Raw genomic sequence first — 17,187 nt, forward strand, 5'->3', positions numbered from 1 at the left:
CTACACTGAATTTAAGGGTTTACATTTTGTTAAGTAGGTCTTAATTTGGATTCTTGTTTGCAGGGCCACCAGCAAGTGGAGATGGAAAGCCAAAAAGAGATGAACCAACCCTACATAGCTGGGTACAGAAATAGACAGGTAAATTACATAACTAGTTATGGAACTAGAGAGGATGTGAAAGACAATTACATAGCTCAGTATGGTACTAAAAAGGCCTTGAAAGACACTAAGATGGAGAATAGAGAGCATGTTAGTATTTGATTTGGTGATATATATGCCTATTACACTTTATTTAAGGGTTTTTCATTTTGTCAATTTGATCAATTTGGATTCTTGTTTGCAGGGCCACCAGCAAGAGGAGGTGGAAAACCAAAAAGAGATGAACCAACCCTACATAGCTGGGTACACAAACAGACAGGTAAGTTACATAACTAGTTATAGAACTAAAGAGGCTATGAAAGACAATTACATAGCTCAGTATGGTACTAAAAAAGACATGAAAGACACTAAGATGGAGAATAGAGAGCATGTAGTGTTTGATTTGGTGATATATATGCATATTACACTGCGTTTAAGGGTTTACCATTTTGTCAAGTTGATCAATTTGGATTCTTGTTTGCAGGACCACCAGCAAGAGGAGGTGGAAAACCAAAAAGAGATGAACCAACCCTACATAGCTGGGTACACAAACAGACAGGTAAATTGCATAACTAGTTATGGAACTAGAGAGGATGTGAAAGACAATTACATAGCTCAGTGTGGTACTAAAAAAGCCTTGAAAGACACTGAGATGGAGAATAGAGAGCATGTTAGTGTTTGTTTTGGTGATATATACTTGCCTGCTACACTGAATTTAAGGGTTTACATTTTGTTAAGTAGGTCTTAATTTGGATTCTTGTTTGCAGGGCCACCAGCAAGTGGAGATGGAAAGCCAAAAAGAGATGAACCAACCCTACATAGCTGGGTACAGAAATAGACAGGTAAATTACATAACTAGTTATGGAACTAGAGAGGATGTGAAAGACAATTACATAGCTCAGTATGGTACTAAAAAGGCCTTGAAAGACACTAAGATGGAGAATAGAGAGCATGTTAGTATTTGATTTGGTGATATATATGCCTATTACACTTTATTTAAGGGTTTTTCATTTTGTCAATTTGATCAATTTGGATTCTTGTTTGCAGGGCAACCAGCAAGAGGAGGTGGAAAACCAAAAAGAGATGAACCAACCCTACATAGCTGGGTACACAAACAGACAGGTAAGTTACATAACTAGTTATAGAACTAAAGAGGCTATGAAAGACAATTACATAGCTCAGTATGGTACTAGAAAGCCTTGAAAGACACTGAGATGGAGAATAGAGAGCATTTTAGTGTTTGATTTGGTGATATATATGCCTATTTCACTGCATTTAAGGGTTTTCCATTTTGTCAAGTTGATCTTAATTTGGATTCTTGTTTGCAGGGGCCACAGCAAGAGGAGGTGGAAAACCAAAAAGAGATGAACCAACCCTACATAGCTGGGTACACAAACAGACAGGTAATTACATAACTAGTTACGGAACTAAAGAGGATGTGAAAGACAATTACATAGCTCAGTATGGTACTAAAAAAGACATGAAAGACATTAAGATGGAGAATGGAGGGCATGTAGTGTTTGATTTGGTGATATATATGCATATTACACTGCGTTTAAGGGTTTACCATTTTGTCAAGTTGATCAATTTGGATTCTTGTTTACAGGGCCACCAGCAAGAGGAGGTGGAAAACCAAAAAGAGATGAACCAACCCTACATAGCTGGGTACACAAACAGACAGGTAAATTGCATAACTAGTTATGGAACTAGAGAGGATGTGAAAGACAATTACATAGCTCAGTGTGGTACTAAAAAAGCCTTGAAAGACACTGAGATGGAGAATAGAGAGCATGTTAGTGTTTGTTTTGGTGATATATACTTGCCTGCTACACTGAATTTAAGGGTTTACATTTTGTTAAGTAGGTCTTAATTTGGATTCTTGTTTGCAGGGCCACCAGCAAGTGGAGATGGAAAGCCAAAAAGAGATGAACCAACTCTACATAGCTGGGTACAGAAATAGACAGGTAAATTACATATAACTAGTTATGGAACTAGAGAGGATGTGAAAGACAATTACATAGCTCAGTATGGTACTAAAAAGGCCTTGAAAGACACTAAGATGGAGAATAGAGAGCATGTTAGTATTTGATTTGGTGATATATATGCCTATTACACTTTATTTAAGGGTTTTTCATTTTGTCAATTTGATCAATTTGGATTCTTGTTTGCAGGGCCACCAGCAAGAGGAGGTGGAAAACCAAAAAGAGATGAACCAACCCTACATAGCTGGGTACACAAACAGACAGGTAAGTTACATAACTAGTTATAGAACTAAAGAGGCTATGAAAGACAATTACATAGCTCAGTATGGTACTAGAAAGCCTTGAAAGACACTGAGATGGAGAATAGAGAGCATTTTAGTGTTTGATTTGGTGATATATATGCCTATTTCACTGCATTTAAGGGTTTTCCATTTTGTCAAGTTGATCTTAATTTGGATTCTTGTTTGCAGGGGCCCCAGCAAGAGGAGGTGGAAAACCAAAAAGAGATGAACCAACCCTACATAGCTGGGTACACAAACAGACAGGTAATTACATAACTAGTTACGGAACTAAAGAGGATGTGAAAGACAATTACATAGCTCAGTATGGTACTAAAAAAGACATGAAAGACACTAAGATGGAGAATAGAGAGCATGTAGTGTTTGATTTGGTGATATATATGCATATTACACTGCGTTTAAGGGTTTACCATTTTGTCAAGTTGATCAATTTGGATTCTTGTTTGCAGGGCCACCAGCAAGAGGAGGTGGAAAACCAAAAGGAGATGAACCAACCCTACATAGCTGGGTACACAAACAAACAGGTAAATTACATAACTTGTTACGTAACTAAAGAGAATGTGAAAGACAATTACATAGCTCAATATGGTACTAAAAAAGCCATGAAAGACACTAAGATGGAGAATAAAGAGCATGTTAGTGTTTGATTTGGTGATATATATGCCTATTACACTACGTTTAAGGGTTTTCCATTTTGTCAAGTTGATCTTATTTTGGATTCTTGTTTGCAGGGCCACCAGCAAGAGGAGATGGAAAACAATTACATAGACCAGTATGGTACTAAAAAAGCCATGAAAGACACTAAGATGGAGAATAGAGAGCATGTTAGTGTTTGATTTGGTGATATATATGCCTATTACACTATGTTTAAGGGTTTTCCATTTTGTCAAGTTGATCTTATTTTGGATTCTTGTTTGCAGGGCCAGCAGCAAGAGGAGATGGAAAACCAAAAAGAGATGAACCAACCCTACATAGCTAGGTACACAAACAGACAGGCAAGTTATAAAACTAGTTATGGAACTAGAACAGATGTGAAAGACAATTACATAGCTCAATGTGGTACTAAAAAGGCCCTGAAAGACACTGAGATGGAGAATAGAGAGCATGTTGGTGTTTGTTTTGGTGATATATATTTGCCTGCTACACTGTATTCAAGGGTTTACATTTTGTCAAGTTGGTCTTAATTTGGATTCTTGTTTCCAGGGCCACCAGCAAGAGGAGATAGAAAGCCAAAAAGAGATGAACCAACCCTACATAGCTGGGTACACAAACAGACGGGCAAATTACATAACGAGAGAGGATGTGAAAGACAATTATATAGCTCAGTATGGTACTAAAAAAGCCTTGAAAGACACTGAGATGGAGAATAAAAAGCATGTTAGTGTTTGTTTCTTATTTTCTCACTACTCTTTATTTAGGAGCAGCTAGAATTTGTAACTCTTTGTTAAAGTTGATCTTGATTTGAGTTGTTGTTTGTAGTGTGGCCAACAAGTGGTGGCAAACCAAGAAGAGATGAAGCAACCCTACATAGCTGGGTACAAAAACAGAGAAGCAAATTACAAAACTGGTTATGGAGGCAGAGGAGATGAGAAAGACAGTTACATAGCTGGTTACATAAATACCCAAGACGTGAAAGAGTTGGATGACTCGCATGAAAATCAAATGGCAGCAAAGCCATCATCATCATCATCCCACATGGACCACTCAAAAGCATTCAAATTTGGCTTTTTTACATTCGATGATCTGTATGTTGGGAGAACAATGGCAGTCCACTTTCCCATACAAGAATTCCCCCATTTCTTGCCTAGAGGAGAAGCTGATTCCATTCCTTTCTCAATGCCCCAACTCCCAAACGTTCTCCAACTCTTCTCAATCCCTGCAGATTCTCCCAATGCAAAAGCCATGAAAGACACACTCATGCAGTGTGAATCTTTACCCATCAAGGGGGAGATCAAGCTCTGTGCTACCTCTTTAGAATCCATGCTTGATTTTGTCAACAACATCATGGGCTCGGGGACCAACTTGAATGTTCTAACAACAAAACAGTTCCCCACAATGCCAGAGTTGACACAAAACTACAGTGTCTTGACTATTTCAGAAGAAATTCATGCTCCTAAATGGGTTGCCTGCCACCCATTGCCCTACTCTTACAAAGTTTTCTACTGTCACTTCATAGAAAATAGCAAGATTTTCAAGGTTTCTCTAGGAGGTGAAAACGGGCAGAAGGTGGAAGCTGTTGCTGTATGCCACATGGACACGTCTGATTGGGACCCTGATAACATCCTGTTTAGACAACTTGGAATCAAGCCCAGCTCGTCTTCTCCAATATGCCATTTCCTCCCTGTATATCATCTTGTCTGGGTTCCATCGCCAACAACAGCCTCTATCTGAGCAGCACCGTTGCCTTGCCAGTTGCCTCTATATATGTTGTGTAGATGTTGAATAAAGGTCAATAATCACCGAGTTCTTGTTCTGCTTGTGATGCTACTTTCTAGTTTGTTGTTTCTATGTCTTGTAGGGGAAAGTCAGATGTACAAAAGGCTCTGACTTTGTTTCTTAATTAAGCAGTTAGTTATGAAACATGCCTGCCATTTGTGTTATGAGTTCAAACTGAGTGTTTTTTTTTCAGTTTGTTGATAAGAATCCAACCGTCAACTCTGTCCTCCATATATTCCATGTCATTCCCAAAAAGTTGAAATTTTCGTAAGAATATCGAACAAAGTTTTCTTTCAAACTAAACTAAAGAATAACGTTAGAAAATACACTTTTATCTTATCACTATTCTATCCTGACATCGTAGTACCAATCAATCATTGATAATTGACAAAAAAAAAAATCTAAAGATTGATTGGTACGTCAACCGCGTAAAATAATGATGAAATAAAAGTATAGTTTTTAGCATTGCTCTAAACTAAAATGTGTCTAGAATGCATAGAGTAATGCTAAAAACTACACTTTTATCTTATTTTACTGACGTGACAGTTTCAATCAATGAAACCACACTTTTATCTTATTTTGCTGACGTGCCGGTGCCAATCAACTATTAGATTTTTTTTTTTTTATCTTTTATTTTTTATCATGGGTGCCCAAGTATTGATTAGCACTAACACATCAACATTGTAAGATAAAAGTATAATTTCAAGCATTACTCATTTGCATATGATTTTCACAAGCACCATTTTTAATAGATCATGTAATTCTCACATGCATTTTATGGACTACTGTATCTTTTGCTTCATTCCCTTACAAACTCACTAGGAAATCAACATTTTATGGAAATGACAGCCCACATTTTGTCAAGCATTCTCAATGCATCATAATTTTGTCTAAGAACAAATTTTTCCTCCAAATTGAGTCGATAAAGTTTCCTCAAAATCAGTGTATTAAGGTAGCATGTCCAAAATGCAATAGATCATATGATTTTCACATGCACTAAATCAGATATAGGAATTTGTCCGTGTCAATTTAATAAACTGAATTGGAGAAAAATAGAAGGAAAACTCTGTGTCAAAGACAAACAAATCAGATATAGGAATTTCTGCCCAAAAGCACTAAATCATTTGCTTGTCATTTCGTAACTCAATAACAATAATATGTTGCCTCACATGTGAGAGAGAGAGAGAGGCTTTCACATTTATGAAGAACTTGGCAGATTATACGCCAGTGCAATCTGCCTTTATGTAAAAGGATAAAAAATTTACAACCCCTGGACAAACGTTGGAAGCTCTGCACCGCTTATCCAAGATGACGACCTTCCCATCTGAGTGGCTCACTTGCCTGTTGGAACAAAAGATTACAGCGTCTTCAAAATAGTAGATAAGTTTCTTCCAAGAACCATTTGTGCAGAGAAGAAAATGCCTTATGGCCATAAATGAAAACAAATTTAATCCAGTGTGAACCAAATCAAATCTGAAAGAAACGAGCTGGTGAACTGATGATAGGAAATGAAGACTAGTTCATCAGTGAGAAAGAAGAGTCACCATTTCGTATGACCTTAGAAAAATAAATAATTCACTGCGAAGTTATAAAAGAGGGGGGGGGGGGGGGGGGGGAGGGGGGAATGCCACTTAGATTGTGATAGTAAGAAAATTTCTATTGCAAATCAAGGTGGAAATTCAAATTTAAATTAACCATGGAGGTTTTAGCATACAACTTTTTTAAGGATTTTGTTCGATCATTAGTTCTCATTCATGTTATTAGGAAGAAATAGCAATTGCAAAACAAAACAAATAGGGCACTTACCAAAGTTCTGGCGCACAATGGTGAACTTGTAAATGGCCTTAAGTAGGGAACCGTGTCTCATGGACTTCAATGATCCCATATGTCTGCAAAACAAAAATGGGTCGCATTTTCAGTCCAAGAAAAGAAAATGTGACATAGTGAGAAGTTTCTCAATCGCACAAGCTCACCACAACTCCCTGATCAGAAAATGGAGAAAGCAAATACGCGCAACATAAAGTTTCTCAAAAAGACATGACAAAAATGAAGATATTGAAGTCAAGTGCTTCTTTTTGTTTAGTTTTTTCCTTCTTTTTGTCGGGATTTTCAGAAAGCAGCCCTTTTTAGGTTTTTGGTTTTCACTACAAACACTGTTGTAAACTCGCTCATGGATCATAATGGAAACTCAAGATAAGCAAATACGATAACCCGACATGACTGAAAATAGCATTCCATAATGTCCTACCTAGTAATCTCACAATACAGTAGAAGATGATCCACAGACTTCTCACTCCTCTTACATATACAACACCATTCTACCACTAAGATAGGTCATTTCCTTAACTTATCAATGGTGAGGATCTTTCCTTAAAGTGGCTGATCAAGCAAAAAATGCCACTCCCATGAGAACCTTATCCCACCACCAAACACCCTTCCAAGGGAAGGGAGTACTATCATGGAGAACAAGAACATTGTAGAAAGATCTAACGTAAAACAACCCTCTCTTGGAAGGGGGGCTGACAAAGCTTGTCTTTACTTGCACATCTCAATTTGAAGGAATACAGCAAATTGAAAAATGAAGCAAATACATCTGCCTCTCAATCGTGTGCCACTTTGATAAAGATTACATCCTACCGACAAGAGTCACTAAATAACTCAAAATGATCCGCCACATAAGCATCCTTTACGCAAGCAACATTGTACAAATCTATTGAAAGCTGAAACAATTCAGGTTACACATAGCTGCTCCCCATGCTAAGCAACAAACCTTCAACATTCCTCCATTGACCAAATGGAAAAAGGACATGTTTCAGAAAAGGCTGGCACTAAAAAAGGTCCAGAGTGCTGCTTACACAGACTATTTGACTTTTTTTGTTTTTTTTTTTTTTTCCTTACCAGGAGTACTGAGCTGGAACATAAATACTAAATCTCAAAATGAACCCCACAGAAACAGTCTTTTAAACTTAGAATTTGGCTTAATACTGAACATTTCTTTAGCTTTGGAGAAGTTGTGTAATTTGATGGATCAATGAGTTTTTTATTTCTCACAGCTTCGTATTAAAAACTCCCAAAAGTGTCCTAAAGTTACTAAAAAAAATAAGAAATCTCAATATTACTAAGAAAGCCTGTAAAATAAAACCCAAAAAAAAAAAAAAAAAAAAAAAACCCTAGCCTCCCTTGAAAACAAGAGGTAACTTCTCCTATATCACAGCAACTAAGTGAAGTATTTAGGAAGAAAAACACCACGAGAAGAAAGAATACTCACATAATCTCGGTATATCGAATCCTCCATGCAGGGAAACCTAGGTGACATCTTGTAGGTCCATATACTAATAGAAGGTCAGGTTCTGGCCCTCCGCTACCTGATAGTATATGAACACAAATACCCAAAGTTCATACATTAAAATGAAAACATAATCAATTCTCTGAACTATTAAGAACATCTGAAAAGTAAAACAAACCAACGGCTCTTAGTGCCTCGGTCATGTGAGCTTCTGTAAAAATTCTATGTTCCTGATCTCCACCAGAATTAGCTGATGTTATATACTTTGTGAAAAGTAAGTTAGCTGCTTTAGCCACAGCTCCCTTTCCGTCAGAGTATGAAGCAAATTCTAATGACATATGTTTTTGGTCAAGTAGCTTATCATTTTCATCAGCTTCCTGCACATATAATAAACCCTAAATGTGTTGATAGCTCCGATAGAATACTTAACATACCAATAATCCATTGCAGATGATACAAATAATGTTGAGTATCTTTTTATTAAAAGTATCACTATCACAGTTATTCATCATTAAAGAAAAGGAACCCACAAACGAGGAGGCTCTTTGTCTAATGTATTTGAAAGAACAAATAAAATTCATGTACAGTTTAAGGAATAAAGAAAGAAGCACCAAATGAGTGTACACACGTGCATATAAAGACTTTTACATCAACTATTATGTTAAATTTATCCTAATGAGACTGTACAAGTTACCCACATTGTTCCTGTAGTAAGCTTTTTTAAATGAAGTTTTATATGACAAGAAAAGTCGATTTGCTGGTATAGTACAATAATGGGTTTTTGTTACACCTATAATCGTATTAACATATTAGCTGAACAGCCCCTTCATTGGTTAGTAACTTCCATCAATGAATGGTGGTAAACTGGGGACATAAGTGTAACTTTATTGTACAGATAGAAAGATAGTACCTGAAATACTGTTGCATTGTTCATCTTCTCCAAGATGGCTTCTTTTGATTTCTTTAATACTCCTATAGCATCAAAATGTTTAAAAATGCATCATTTGCAAAACAAGAGTTGCATGCACGCCTTTACATTATTACACAGCAATTGTAGAACTTCCACCTTGTTAAACTTATGTGTCTCACCTTCCGTGTCATAAAGGCATACATGCTTCACGCCAATAGTTTCCAGCCACTGTAAAAGTTTAGTGATCTCTGAAGTTTGGTAAGCTTCTTCACTTCCTACCACAATAGCCAGGTACCGGAGCTTTCCTAAATTAAGGGCTTCGTACTTCTTCAGTAGTCCGCTAGAGATAAAGTAACCTTCAACCGCATGAACTATTTCCAGCAGAAAGTACCATACGTTGACAAGAAAATGAAGAATACACCATAAGAGTAGAAGTCCGAAATTGCCAATCTGCAGCACCCAAAAAATCCAGAATGAACATATTTAAGTTCAAAGGAAAGCCCATGACCTGAATCATGAGTATCAATCAGCAAAGTCTTCCTTCACCATAGATGGGCCAACAATATTACAATTTATAACCTCTTAAAGAAGCACAAAAAGTCGCATTTTCAGATCCACAAAAGTTATAAAAAGTTAATAAATCAAACTTAAAGAGCTTGCTTTGTGGAGCAAAATAAGAGCTTATTATGCTCCTCTTTTTCCAATTGCAAGTTTAGAAAACGTTATTTTTTAAATCAAACGGACCTTAACACCTCTTGAAATTTTTGCAATCACATGCTTTTTTCAAGGGTTCCGATCAACTGCTTAAGTCCGTTTCCTCATAAAATATATCAAGGAAAATTCATCACACCCGATAAACTCACTGAACCACGTGGCTGAAGCGAATTATAGTAAAAACAAATTACCCAGTAAATAAATAACACTAAACAAGAAGTTCATGCTCTTAGCCACTTACTTGAGCAATGGAATGTTTAGCCTTCCGAATTTCTTCTCCAAACTCCATCAGTCTGAAAACTCTATAAGAAAATAAAAATAAACCCATCAAACTAAAGTTCCCAAATAGTAAAGGAACGTACGTATACAAAACACAGCTATCTCGGAATAACAAAGAAGCATACGCAAAAGAAATTTAAAGAGAGTATTTTTCAGATGTGCGAAAACCAGCCAATTGTAGAAAGAAAAATATCCACAATAATCAGAAACATTGAATCTTAAAAACCCAGAAAAATAAATACAACAGATTGAAACGGAGCAGAAAACTTGGGGAAATTTGCAATCACTTGTGCCTGTTACATAACAGATTTTGTCCTGGGAAGCCCAGCCCAAATGGGTTGGAGCTTTGAAGCTTACCTTGAGTACTTCTGCGAAGAATCTCACTCGGGTTGGTGAGCTCTGTGAAAATGTCTCCCCCACATGGTGTGAGGCCAAGCAGTTTTGGGTGTGTTTGCCAAAGCGCCTGGAACGCCTCCCTCAATCCAAAAAGAAAAACTTTTTAACCTTCAAATTAATTTCAACATCCCTATTTTTTATATTACATTAATTATTTTTATTATTATTATTTAAATAAAAAAATCACTACAAAATAAATTTTTTATATTTTTTTATATAAAATATATTTTTTTATTTTTTTTTCATAAAACATTTTCACTAAAATCAATCAAATATTTATTTCTAAAAAAGACTACAGTACCCACCTTAAAACAGTACCGTTGTAGGGCCATGGGCATACTACGGGCCGAAAGAGGAGTGGGGATACCCTACCTGCTCCGGCACCTTGGACATCTAGTTCAGACTACTACTTTTTGTTTTTTTGTAAACCTACTCCAGACTACTTAGGTTTTGGGTTTCGCTACTTTTCAGCAACCTAACTACAAATTTGTATCCTTCTACTTCAATTCTACTTGTACGTATGGAGATCGGACAAGTTTTCCAATAGTTCTGCTATACGACAGGGATCAGGAGCGATACGCCAAAATTGTCCATTTTGGTCATCTAATATCATTCAATTGTTATAATTTTTTCACATATTCCGCTACTAATAAAATATTATTTATTTTAAAAATAAAATTATAAAATAAAATATTAAAATTAAAAATTAAAAAAATTAGGTGGCCGGCCACCCCAACTAAGCTATGAGCCAGTTGGGGGTGGCCGAACCATCTCCCATGACCAAAACCTAAAATTTGGCCATTGAGGGTGGTTCGGCCAACCCCAACCGGCCCCTGGGGGTGGTGGAGCTCAATTGGAGTGGTCGGCCACCTCAATTTTTTTAATTTTTAATATGCCCCAGGAGCTGGTTGGGGTGGTCGGCCACCCCAATTTTTTTAATTTTTAATTTTAATATTTTAATATTTTGTTTTATATATATATTTTTTAAATATAAATAATATTTTATTATTTATCTTTAGTTAGGACACGTGGCGAAATTGTGACTGTTTGATGACATTGGATGGCCAGAATTTGAGAAAAAGCTGATGAGCAATTTTGGCAGCATTGTCAAGAATCCCAATCCATACGACAAACCCTAGTAGTCCCGAATCAGGATCCCCTCCCATTATTGGGAGAATTGGAGTTTCTCTAATTTTCAATTTTGGCCAACAGCCCACTTAAATTAAATAATAAAATATTAATTAATTTTTTTTAAAAAAAATAAAATTAAAATCAAATAAAAAATAACAAGGGGGGCTAGCCGCCCCCTATCTTCGGCCACCCCAGACCACTATAAAAGGTAAAAATAGTTTGAAGTGTTTTGTTAACATTTTGTATTTTGATTTGTTTGTTTTTTAATGTTTTTGTTTTGAAATAATAAAACCAAATGGGAAACGAAAGAGTAACAAAAATATGGTAATAATCTTCATGTGTTTCTTTCAAGACTTCAGTCAATAGGTGTGATATGAATATAAAAAATAACATTATACTTCTTTCAAAATATCACCATGATTATGGTATCTATATCTAATTCAAGATAATTTAATTCAAAAAATCAGTTTACCTTATTATATCACGACAAAATGAATAAAATCACCCATATTCATTTGTTAAGTAATACTATAAATAAAACTCACTAATGTTTTAGGCTTTTAGGTACTTGAACTATTCAAAACAAATCACCTAGCTATCTCAGAGTTATATCATTACATTATAATTATCATCTAACCATGAAAGTACATATCATTCAGAAAGATGGCGAAGATCACAAATGAAAAGGGTGAAGAAAGTAAGGGATTTGAGAGCAAAGGAAGTGAGGACTAATTGGTTTGGCTATGGAAAGATAGGTGCAAGTAGATATATAGATGATTGATTAGTGTGTGAAAGTATCTGAAATGTGGAATGTGGAATGATAGGTAATGTATATATCAAAAATGTCATGAAAGTACATATCATTCATTACATCCTCAATAAAAATCTCATAAAATTACAACTATATGTGAACTAGCCCTTTCCACAAGACTGCAAGTCTTGCCCACCCTTTGCAGCTCTCCCATAAAAACGTAAGCAATGGCGAATTTGGCTTAAGTAGCATAGGTGCTGTAGTTTTTTCAATAGTCAAGATCAAGTTTAAAGTTTTTTTATAAGGAGAGAGAAAATGAACCACTGAAAAAATTACAACACGAGTGCTATAATTTTTTTTCCAGCATCTAAGCCTAGTCTGAAACTGTAAAGATAAAGCCTGCATCCTTGATTCTTGAATCCTCAGTCTTAGCATTACAGAACACCACAAAAGAGTATCACAATGCTTTGCTTTGATATTTTAGATCTTCCGCACTCAGATAGCATAAAACAAGAACAAGGCACCAATAAACCTTCTTTCAGCATTTTTTTGGATAAGAGGAGGGTCTTCATGATGATAGCTGGAAGAAGAGATACCTGCCACATAAACCATTTAGTCAATGAGGAACAATGCAGCCTGCATGTAATATGCACGCATTCTACATACGCCTAGCTCGTCTCTACCTATGCATACAAACACATAGATGTGCAACTACTATTACTTTCATACCAAACATTATCAGATAATAAACATCTGCCTTTGAATTTAGCGTGACATTGATTTTGGCTGGCTAATGGAAGATCCGAGCTGCAGGCTTACTTGGCATGTTTCTTCCTTATATTTTGAATGTTCATAGCAGAATCTCTCTAATCATGTACACTATGATTGTAATGTTCTTCCTTATATAATTCAATTGACAATTTGCCCCCTAATAGAATAAATAACCATATGGGACATGAATATGCAAATTATAAAAGCAGTAAATGAAAATTTAAAATATTACAGAGTCAGTACCAACAATAACAGTATGAAAAAGTAATTAAAAAAAAAAAAAAAAAAAAAAAGGGGCGGATCAACTTAAGAGATTACTGTTTGAATAAATAAAAGACCTGAATACATTTGTTAATAAACACTGGAATTCTGAATATATTAAACCATTTAGGATACCGGAATGGGCATCCAGCACCTCAGCTTTTATTTATAAGTAAAAAAAGAAGAGATGCCCACAACAAAAATGCAAATAGACAACAGAAGGAATCCTGGTATCCATATAAGTCACTTGTCAGCTAATGTTATAGTCTTTTAGATCATCTTAATGGCCTAAACCATCGGGCACAATCTCTCCGGTGTATGTGCGTGCGTGTGGCACCATCACTTGATATTGGTTGCTATTGCTTTACTGACACAAAAGAGATATTTTAGATATTACTGTAAGAACTCTGGTGCGTGCAAGAGTTGCAGTTTTATGTGTTAATCAAAGAAACAAAATTCTCAACCATTTAAATTCTTCTTTTTTTTTTTGTATGAAAAGGCAAAGGAATTTTATGAAAAAGCCAAGGGACGACAACACTAGTACGGTGGAACCATACAGTGTAAAGGATCCCTAAGTTAAGTAAATTCACTAAGTTATTTCAAGAGGCATATCAAATATTATCAGCACAGGATAAGAAATGAATCACATTCATCGTATTGGTGATAAGATAACCACCTCCAATGATGTAACAAGAACTACATTCACTTTCAAGCAAATTGAAAAACAAGAAAAGCATGACTTTTTTTGTCAGCATACATCATATAATACCTATTGAGCTGCATCTTCAGAGAACCTAGCATCAAAAGGAGCAGAAGGGTGGGAATGGGCTGAACCAGCAGCAGTTCCAGAACCATGCTGTAGTTCAATCACAAGCCATCTGACAGCCTTACTCATCTGTTCCAACCGGACAGCACTAATGGGTGGAAGACCAGTAGTGACAGCCTGACCTGACTTCCCAGCCAGTGAGCCAGTTGCTTCATCTACGAGGCACTCTGATCCTATCCTTTGCTTCACAGACTCCACAAACTCCTCCGCTTGGTCACAAGCCACTCTGAACAACTCCCATCTCTGCTTAAAATTTTCTAGAGCAGCATCTGTGGCAGCTATTTTCTGGGCACCAGAAATCTCCTTGGCTTCGAGCACACTAGCTGCTGCAGCAACAAACTCCTGATATGCACTGTTCAGAGAATCTACCAGGTTGTCCATTTCGGGGCTTCCTAGCTGCTACAAAAACAATCAACTGCAGGAAGTTTGTTATCTCAAGAAATTAACACGGAATAAGATATAATAATTGCAATACCACATAAATTTACAAGTTGTTCATGTCAAGTAACGTTTCCAAAAGCGCCAAGCAATAGCTGGGAATTGAGGAAATTGTTTACAAAGATGGAATATGAGAATGGAAGCCTACTAAAGGTTACTTTTGAAACAAATAAATTTGTTGATAAGTAATCGAATATATTAAAAGCGAAAGGGTGTAATCCAAGTACACAAAGAAGTATACAAGAAAAACACTTAATTAGAACAATTTAAAAGATTAAAAAAATCAGGAAAATTAGAAACATGCAAACGATTATAGGCAGTTGTCAACTGGTAAAGAGTTTTGGAAAAAAAAAAACCTTTAACTCCATCGTCGTCCTATCACAATCTTCAAAATTTCAATCATTTCTCTCTCTCTCTTCTCTCTCAAAATACACCACATTAAACGTGGCAGAATCATCTTCAGCAGTGTTGCACCCAAGTTACTTCCCAACACCCCTCACTAACTAGAAAGTGATCCACCACCTGACGAGGCATAACCCACTCTAACCTACAAAAGACCAAATAAATAATTTCATAAAGCCTTAATAACCTCACAATAACGTAAAAGGTGATCTACAATTCCCTCACTCTTCTTATACATGCAAGACCAATCTACCACAATGAGATTCTGCTTTCTTAAATTATCCATAGCGAGAATCTTCCCTAAAGCAACCGACCAGGCAAAGAAAGCCACTCTTCAAGGAACCTTACTCCGCCAAATACTCTTCCAAGGAAAGGAGATATTGTCATGGGGGTTAGGGCATTATATTATGATCTAACCTCAAACAACCCTCTCTTACGGGTAACAAAGTTAAAACATAAAATTTGCTGCCACCTAAGCCATTCAACTTGAATCAAAAAATCTAGGATGATTCACAAACCCAAATATCTAAATCCTACCAAAAACTGAAATTGGACTCCAAACTGAAAATTGTGTCACTCCACGGAGCGAACCGTCAATATCGCTCTCTTCCACCTATGTACTTCTCCTAAATCAACAAACAATTAACCTAACGACATCTAATCATACACTAACCTAAAAATACAAAGAATTTACAACACACCAACAACAAAATAAGAACAAATTTATGTGCTAGGGAATAGGTAAACACAAATTGAGCATGCCGAAACTGTTATTATTACTGAAAACATAAGTGGGTTTGCGCATTATCAGCTTCCATTCTCTTAGTTACTCCTTACCCATCAGGTAAAAATATAAACCAAGCATTTAGATTGAGAAAATTTAGAAAATTACCTTAACTTTTTCTATGGGTATCGAGCCCAGAGGGACCAGCTTCCAGCTGCGTTGATCTCTCCGGTATTCGGTCGCCGGATGTTGGCCGGTGATTGCTCCTGCTGGTGGTGGGTGACCAAAGGGTATGTTGTGGTTCTCTGTTTGTCGGAAGGAGTTGGTGAGTATCTTTGAAGACGACCAGGCAGCGCTGCATTAATTTTACCGATTTTAGACCGAAAATTTGGTGGAGATTTCGTTCGAAAAATAAAGGGTTAAATAACTTATTGTCTGCTTCAACAATTTTATTTTTTCTCCATGAGGTTTAATTTTTATTTACATGTGGTTTGAATAATAACGGAGATAGTAATTCGTTAAATTTTGTCCAAACGGAATGCCACGTTTGCACAAAAAATAAAGTTGTTAAACCACAGGGGAATATGGTATTTAACCCAAAAATAAAATGTAAAAATTATGAGAGAGAGAGAGAGGATTTCAAATACTTTTTACTTAGGTGGTTTAGGTTTGCGATTTCAAAAAGTACAATTTAAAAATATATATATTTTAAAATGAAAACGTGATTTTTTTAAAACACAGTTAAAATTTTGGCAAAATCATAATTTAGCCTTAAAAATCACAGTTTAACCTTTTAAAATTGTGAGTTTTCAAAAAAGTACCTCCTTACTTACTATTTGAAAACCCAAAATTTTTATGTTTTCAAATCATAATTTTTTAAAAACGTAATTCCAAAGAATTATATTTTTGTGATTTAATTTAAAATCGCACCTTTCAAATCGCAATGTCGAAAGCACTTTTAAAGTAAATTTTTTATTATTTATTTTTGTATATAAGAAATCTGTAATGATTTTTTGACCAAGCCACAGTCTATCCAAATTATCATAAATTTCTTGTCAACAGGTAAAGATTCTAAGATATTTGGATGATTTTAGTTGTTTTGTCAACAGGTTGGTAAAAAGATTGTAAGATCTTTGGATGATTTTAGTTGTTTTTTCAGTTGAAGTAACTTTGACCGTCTACTTTTACATCAAAAGGCAAGCCAAACTCATCAATTATCCTTATTGAAGAGTAGAAATCAGCGAGTGTTATCCGACTACAAGAAGAAAAAGGAGAAATATTATATGTTATACATTATATTTTTATCTAATAACTATTCTATAATATTAATTTTGTAGTTTCAACCAACTTGAGATGTTTTTTTTTAACACTGACTGGTTCAAGAGTTGATTAAAACTGACACGTTAATATTGTGCAATAATTATCAAATAAAAATGTAATTTT

At 35.7% G+C, this 17,187-nt stretch overlaps 3 protein-coding genes across 5 annotated transcripts; 1 reads left to right on the forward strand and 2 right to left on the reverse strand.

Moving 5' to 3' along the window:
- The first annotated feature begins 439 nt into the window (after positions 1–439).
- On the forward strand, positions 440–4,810 carry LOC132170766 (BURP domain protein USPL1-like). Its single transcript, XM_088513962.1, has 9 exons — positions 440–532; positions 596–859; positions 915–1,091; positions 1,745–1,930; positions 2,310–2,384; positions 2,591–2,775; positions 2,869–2,943; positions 3,340–3,525; positions 3,899–4,810. Exons 6-9 carry the CDS (start codon positions 2,743–2,745, stop codon positions 4,808–4,810), a joined length of 1,206 nt encoding a protein of 401 aa, XP_088370088.1. The 5' UTR covers positions 440–532; positions 596–859; positions 915–1,091; positions 1,745–1,930; positions 2,310–2,384; positions 2,591–2,742.
- A 1,114-nt stretch (positions 4,811–5,924) lies between these two features.
- Positions 5,925–10,538, reverse strand: LEW1 (Undecaprenyl pyrophosphate synthetase family protein). Its single transcript, XM_059578723.2, has 8 exons — positions 10,402–10,538; positions 10,007–10,067; positions 9,231–9,501; positions 9,052–9,113; positions 8,320–8,518; positions 8,124–8,220; positions 6,662–6,744; positions 5,925–6,196 (listed from the first exon to the last, which is right to left on the reverse strand). Exons 2-8 carry the CDS (start codon positions 10,052–10,054, stop codon positions 6,189–6,191), a joined length of 768 nt encoding a protein of 255 aa, XP_059434706.1. The 5' UTR covers positions 10,055–10,067; positions 10,402–10,538; the 3' UTR covers positions 5,925–6,188.
- Positions 10,539–12,377: 1,839 nt separating this feature from the next.
- MED32 (mediator of RNA polymerase II transcription subunit-like protein) lies at positions 12,378–16,131 on the reverse strand. 3 transcript variants are annotated; one of them, XM_059579359.2, is made up of 3 exons: positions 15,913–16,131; positions 14,124–14,576; positions 12,378–12,918 (listed from the first exon to the last, which is right to left on the reverse strand). In XM_059579359.2, exon 2 carries the CDS (start codon positions 14,559–14,561, stop codon positions 14,124–14,126), a length of 438 nt encoding a protein of 145 aa, XP_059435342.1. In that variant the 5' UTR covers positions 14,562–14,576; positions 15,913–16,131; the 3' UTR covers positions 12,378–12,918. The 3 variants fall into 3 exon arrangements, with proteins under 3 accessions (XP_059435342.1, XP_059435341.1, XP_059435340.1); XM_059579358.2 differs by having other exon boundaries at positions 14,124–14,579; XM_059579357.2 differs by having other exon boundaries at positions 14,124–14,595.
- Positions 16,132–17,187: the final 1,056 nt, after the last annotated feature.

Source organism: Corylus avellana, chromosome 2 (genome assembly GCF_965113065.1).
Source record: "Corylus avellana chromosome 2, dhCorAvel1.hap1.2, whole genome shotgun sequence".
Classification (NCBI taxonomy): Eukaryota; Viridiplantae; Streptophyta; class Magnoliopsida; order Fagales; family Betulaceae; genus Corylus; species Corylus avellana.